At 31.8% G+C, this 6,000-nt stretch overlaps 1 protein-coding gene across 1 annotated transcript; it reads left to right on the forward strand.

The window, feature by feature from the left end:
- The first annotated feature begins 1,253 nt into the window (after window positions 1–1,253).
- LOC115960670 (chloroplast envelope quinone oxidoreductase homolog) lies at window positions 1,254–5,419 on the forward strand. The gene is made up of 4 exons (XM_031079629.1): window positions 1,254–1,467; window positions 2,718–2,859; window positions 3,659–3,750; window positions 4,517–5,419. The coding sequence occupies exons 1-4, from the start codon at window positions 1,402–1,404 to the stop codon at window positions 5,204–5,206; spliced, it is 990 nt and encodes a 329-aa protein (XP_030935489.1). The 5' UTR covers window positions 1,254–1,401; the 3' UTR covers window positions 5,207–5,419.
- Window positions 5,420–6,000: the final 581 nt, after the last annotated feature.

Genomic DNA, 6,000 nt, shown 5'->3' on the forward strand with positions numbered 1-6,000 from the left:
TGTTATCCCATTTGAACTCAAAGAGATCAACTTAAACCCAACCAATTTTTTCTGGGATTAATTACAAATTATTTTGCACTTTTTTGTCACAAATATGATGTGGTAGAGTGCGAGTGGTGGATAAAAAATTATGGGTTTATTGTGTAAGTGATAGACAACTACTCATACTATATCACCTCAAGGTTGTGACATAGTTTGGGATCCAAAAATCACTTGTTGAACAATCCCTTTCTATCCGAATCTAAAATGACCGGTAACCTTACCTAATTTTATTTTTCTAAACACACAACTTGATTGCTTGCTAGGAGTTTGTTTGAATACCACTTATTTTACTGAAACTTAAAACTTATTGTTGAAAGTACTGTAAATAAAGGTAAAAGTTAGTTGAAATAGTACAATAGGACCCATGAATAGTACCAAAAAGTGCAGTAGGATCCATAAATAGTAGCAAAAATAAATTAAATAGCACAATAATTTATAATTTTCATCCAAATCCAAACGGACACTAAGTCTAAATGAAAATGTCAATGGCTTAACAACATGCACAAAGTTGTTCATCAAAAAAACAACATGCACAAATAATCATTGAAGATCGTGTCCTCTAGTGGCTCTTTGGATCATTGCCGGTGTGGTAGCATATGTTAGCTGATTAAGCTATTTAATAAAAAATTAAAAGAGAGATAGAGAGGGATTAAATTAACAGCTATTTGATATCAATAGTACTGCAGATTTCCCCATTTTTTCACTCAATCAAAACTTGTTGAAGTGATTGACTGGGAATGGTGAAAAGAAAAAGTGGTAATTTTATAAAATAGTTCCGTTAACAGTGCCTTTGTGATAATTATTAATAAACAATTTTAGAAAAGTTTTAACACTATTTTTAGTAGAAACATAAAAAATCATCAAAATAGTTAATTGTTTTTTTCCAATAAAAAGTTTTTAACAGTATTCTTTAAATTAATGTCTTTAGAGCATCCGTTGGTGGACAGAAAAATGTTGAGTAATTATTTACAGATAATAAAATTGAGAGTCTTCTTAGATGTATTGATATCTTAATATCTTACGGCTCATTTCATGTCAATACTTATTCTCTTAGGTTTCACAGCTGCTGTGATGGTCATTCTAGAACTTCTCATTAGGACAATATTACATTTTTTGCACACTACTCAGTCCAAAGTCAATGGCGTGGAGTTATTATATAAGAAAATCCAATAATCCTAGTTTACTCAATTTTACTATCACCAATTCACCATTTTTACCCGAAGTTCTCGCTCTACTATAAAGCCACCCCAAAAATTTTGAATAGAGAACCTCTATTATCTAGTCCTCTTCTTGTCCTACCTCACACATACACACACACACAAACTCACGTTAAGCTTTTCTTCTGTAAACAGAGAGAGTATGGCAGGCAAGCTTATGCACGCAGTTCATTACACTAATTGTGGTGGAGGTCCCAGTGATTTGAAGGTTACTTCCATATCCATTTCTTTAATTTTCCTTCTCTCTCTCTTATTTATAAGTTTTGTTTGAGGTTCTTTCAAATTCACAGTTTGAAAATTTTTATGTTAATGTCTTGTAATGGCTGACAAAGAACTTTCAGTGATGCAAGGTTTAGTTTGTGCTTTTTTTTTTTTTCCAGAAAAAGAATGTAATGGAGGAAAATGTGTTGGATTAGATTAACTTTATCATTTTTTGGACAATTAGCAATTTATTATAGTGTCATAGAAAGAAGTTATCAGTTCCAATTCTATTTCCACCTAACATTCATTTTAAGGGTCCGTTTAAGATCTGCTTATTTTGCTGAAACTTAAAATTTTTTGCTAAAAGTATTGTAGATAAAGATTAAAGTTAGCTGAAATAATATAATGAGACTTATAAATAGTATCAAAAAGTGCAGTAAAATCTATGAACAGTAGCAAAACTAAATTAAATAGTAAAATAAGTTAGCAAATTAAAATAATTTTTGCTAAACAGACACTAAAAAATCACCACATGCATGTTAGGTCCTAATTAACAATGATAGTTTAAACTCACACATATGAATGAAGAGTGTTAGATTAAATAATTAAATTCATTATTTCCTCGTCACAGTTTAAAATGATTAATTTTATGATAAAAACGTTTATCATGTTTTCAGTTTTATTGTCACCCAATTTGGAGGATTTGACTTTTTTTTTTTTTTTCCTTGTCACCATATTCATTCATTGAGTAGCTGGAAACGTGCATACCCATGTGCACACACTGAAATTTCTCTTTTTTGATCACAAGGGAGGTTTGGAAACTTTGCTAGTTTGTTGGTTACTTGTTTCATGGTTCATCTTAATTTCAAGTAAAGACATGCAATGTTTCGACGTTATAGTTGAAGTTGAAGATCACTTTTGAAATTTGAGAAAGGATCAAGTGGAAGACTGATTAAGGTTAAGCCTTTGAACTAAAGAACTAGTCAATGTTTCAAGGCAGAGTTGATGAAACATTGTATCATTGAGCTTGTCACTTTCATTTTGCTCATCTTTTTTCAAGAGCAATAAAGCATTACATAATAAGCTATATTAATTAGCGCATTTTAGTAAGTTTTGGGTCTGCTTTACTGCTTGGTTAAAAAGTGAGGGAATTTTTTTTTGTTTTTTGGGTATGAGTCCATCAAAATAAACTTAAAAATGTACAAAAATATAACTTTTATTGCAATTAATTTACTAATTATTTAATTGCTGGTGCAGTATGTTGAAGTCCCAGTTCCCACTCCAAAAAAAGATGAGGTTTTGATTAAAGTGGAAGCAGCCAGTATTAGTCCTATTGATTGGATGATTCAGCAGGGCGGTGTGAAGCCTATGTTTCCTCGTGAATTACCTCATATACCTGGTATTTTTTTATTTTTTTTATTCATTTACCTAGATTTTACTATGTATCGCAGAGCTCATAGGATTAAACTGTTATGTTGTGGTGAATTTAATCAACCATTATTATTTGAGTTCAAATTACTTTCTCTGATACAATAATAAATTATAATTTGTTCTAAAAGTTTAAGTAAGTAAGAAAAAAAAAATTAAATGTAACTATTTAACCATTATCATAATAAGTGATGTGTTTCCATACATTCATTTACGTCTATAGGTTCAAGTTTTCTCTCAGTTTAAAGTTTTAGTTTGCGTTGTTATGTTGAATTCTAACACTGACTTTGTTAGAACAAATAATTACACAATTTTGTTCTCACTTCTTATCAACTTGAGTCTTTAAGGCGAAAGGGTAATTATTATATATCAAAACAGGCCATATTGTATTTCGACCTGCTCATTGAAGAGAAATCTTGAACTCACATATGAAGAAAATGCTAGAATAATATTTACATGATTATAAGTTTTCTACTTTCCAAAATTTTTAAGTTTTGGATAAATGGTAATTTATTTGACTTACTTATGACCATCAAATACTGATTAGGAGTATTACCCTAAAAAATGAGTTTTGTTTCTTGTATATTAAATTTATTCAATTGAATGTCCGAGTTTCATGATAGTTAATTGTGTGTTCTAAATTTTCTGGAAGCATTGCAAAATTATTCAATTATATATATAAGTTGATTCAAATGTTTTTTTTTTAAATAAAATTTATTTTTTAATTTTTAATTTTTTATTATTGATCAAGACATTCTTTGTTGGAACAGGTACTGATATTGGAGGAGAGGTCGTTGACGTTGGATCAGGAGTCAAAAATGTCAAACCTGGTGACAGAGTCATAGCTATGCTTGGTTTTGCTGTTAAGTCCTCATACTTGTTTCACTAATTTTGTTAATGGGTATTGTTTATTTAACGCAGTGTGTTACTTTAATTATAAACTGAAAATGTGACTTTAAGTTATGTTTCCAATTTTAAAAATAAAAGTTTGTAACACATTATGTGCAAGAAGTTTTCTTGTTAATAAGAGATTTTATTTTTAATTTCTAAGATTGTTCTTATGGGCTAAAGGGAAAGGGTGTGGGAAAATTCATAATAATGACCTCTACTTCATGATGTGTAGTTTCCAATTAAAAAGAGGAAACTATAGAATAAAACAATTTAAAAAAAAAAAAAAAAATCTCATGACGTGGATTACCTTTAAAATGAATAGTTAATGTTACAACTTAGAAGTTTTACAAAAAATATACATGTCGGATAAGATTCTATATTCTACTTTTAGTATTAAATATTATGCTTTACATACCAACCTGAACTTGTCATGACATGTTTTTTACTTTCTTTTTTTATAATATAACCAAAGTTTAAAATGAATTAAATATATAAAAAATGAAACACTAAAAATAAGACAGAAAATTTTAATTTATACATCATTTTCTGTTATGGGTGAATTATCTGAGCTTTAGGGAATATATGAAATGTTGGGAAATTGCATATGCATGCATATTAGCAAATCCAATTGTGCTGAATTTATATTTATCTTGATGATTATATGCTTCACCAGCACCATACACACACCTTAGTTATTGATTCAAGTACATCCATCTTTGCATTTTATACATTGACAGAATGGAGGTGGACTAGCTGAGTTTGCTGTGGCTAAGGCGAACTTGACAGTAATTAGGCCATTAGAAGTTTCGGCAGCTGAAGGTGCAGGCATACCGTCTGCTGGTCTGATGGCTCACCAAGCACTCACCGACTCTGCGGGTCTCAAGCTTGATGGAACCGGAAAGCCCACAAACATTCTCATCACTAATGGCTCAGAAAGTGTTGGTAACTATGCAATTCAACTAGCGAAGCTTGGAAATGCACATGTTACAGCAACCTGTGCACCTGAACACATTGACCTTGCCAAGAGCTTAGGTGCTGATGAGGTTGTTGACCAAACCACCCCAGATGGGCAAGCTCTGAAAAGCCCATCTGGTAAGAAATATGACATAGTGATTCACTGTGGAGGACCAACTTCTTGGTCAACTTTTGAGCCCCATTTGGCTTCAAATGGAAAGATATTTGATGCAAAGCCTACACCTAGTTCCGTTAAGGCTTATGCTCTAAAGAAACTTACTTTCACAAAGAAGCTGCTAATTCCAGTTCTCTTTAGTTGCAAGGCTGAGAATATGGATTTTCTTGTCAAGTTAGTCAAGGAAGGGAAGGTGAAGACAGTGATTGACTCTAAGTACTCGTTGAGCAATTTTGAAGATGCTTGGGCAAAGAATGCTGAAAACAAAATTTTTGGGAAGATCATTCTGGAGCCTTAGGCAATAAAACATATCACATAAATGCCTCAATTAGTTGCTGAAAGGTTGTGTCTAAAATGTTGTTCAAGGGCCACATAAATGTGTTTAAGTACACTATTGCATTTTATTATGTGTAATCTGTCTTGTATGTTGCTTTGAGTTCAATATTGTAAACGTTGATGTTTGGGTTTCTTATCCATCTTTTCGTTTTGGTCATGTTTGTTCTTAAAAGCAGATGTTGCTCCCAGAGATTCATTGCTGGGAATAAGGATATTATTTCAAACTATGAGAACAGTTGTAGAATTAATACTCAATTTATAGAAAAAGAAAAATTGCAATTCTGGCCTCAGTGGAGATGAGCAAGTGTGTTCGGTCGGTGTTGTTGGGTTAGGGTTAGGGATTTTTCTAGACCAAACCGAACTGTTAGTTTTTTAGCTTAATTTAGCCTGGGGATGGCAAAATAAAGTACTACAAAAAATGCACAATTTTTTCCACAACTACCTTATGTAGTTGACTGTGATTGGAAAAAAAAAATATTATTAGGTTCATGTGAAAGTGACAAGTAATCATAGTATAGGAAAATTGTGGCAAAAATTGTGTATTTTTTGTGGTAGTACAAAAACTTTGGCAACTAACAAGGTAGGGTTTGGCTTATAGGTGCCTTGTCCTTGCCCCTCCTCACTTCGGGGCAAGAGCGAGACTAGTCAGATGACAAGAGGGCAGGTTGGAGGTATTTTGTCATCCTAAATGAGGTGGCTTCGCATTAATGAGGTAGAAATGAAAGTAAGCATGATTGTTAAAATAAAAAAATAAAA

Source organism: Quercus lobata, chromosome 9 (assembly GCF_001633185.2).
Source record: "Quercus lobata isolate SW786 chromosome 9, ValleyOak3.0 Primary Assembly, whole genome shotgun sequence".
Taxonomy (NCBI): domain Eukaryota; kingdom Viridiplantae; phylum Streptophyta; class Magnoliopsida; order Fagales; family Fagaceae; genus Quercus; species Quercus lobata.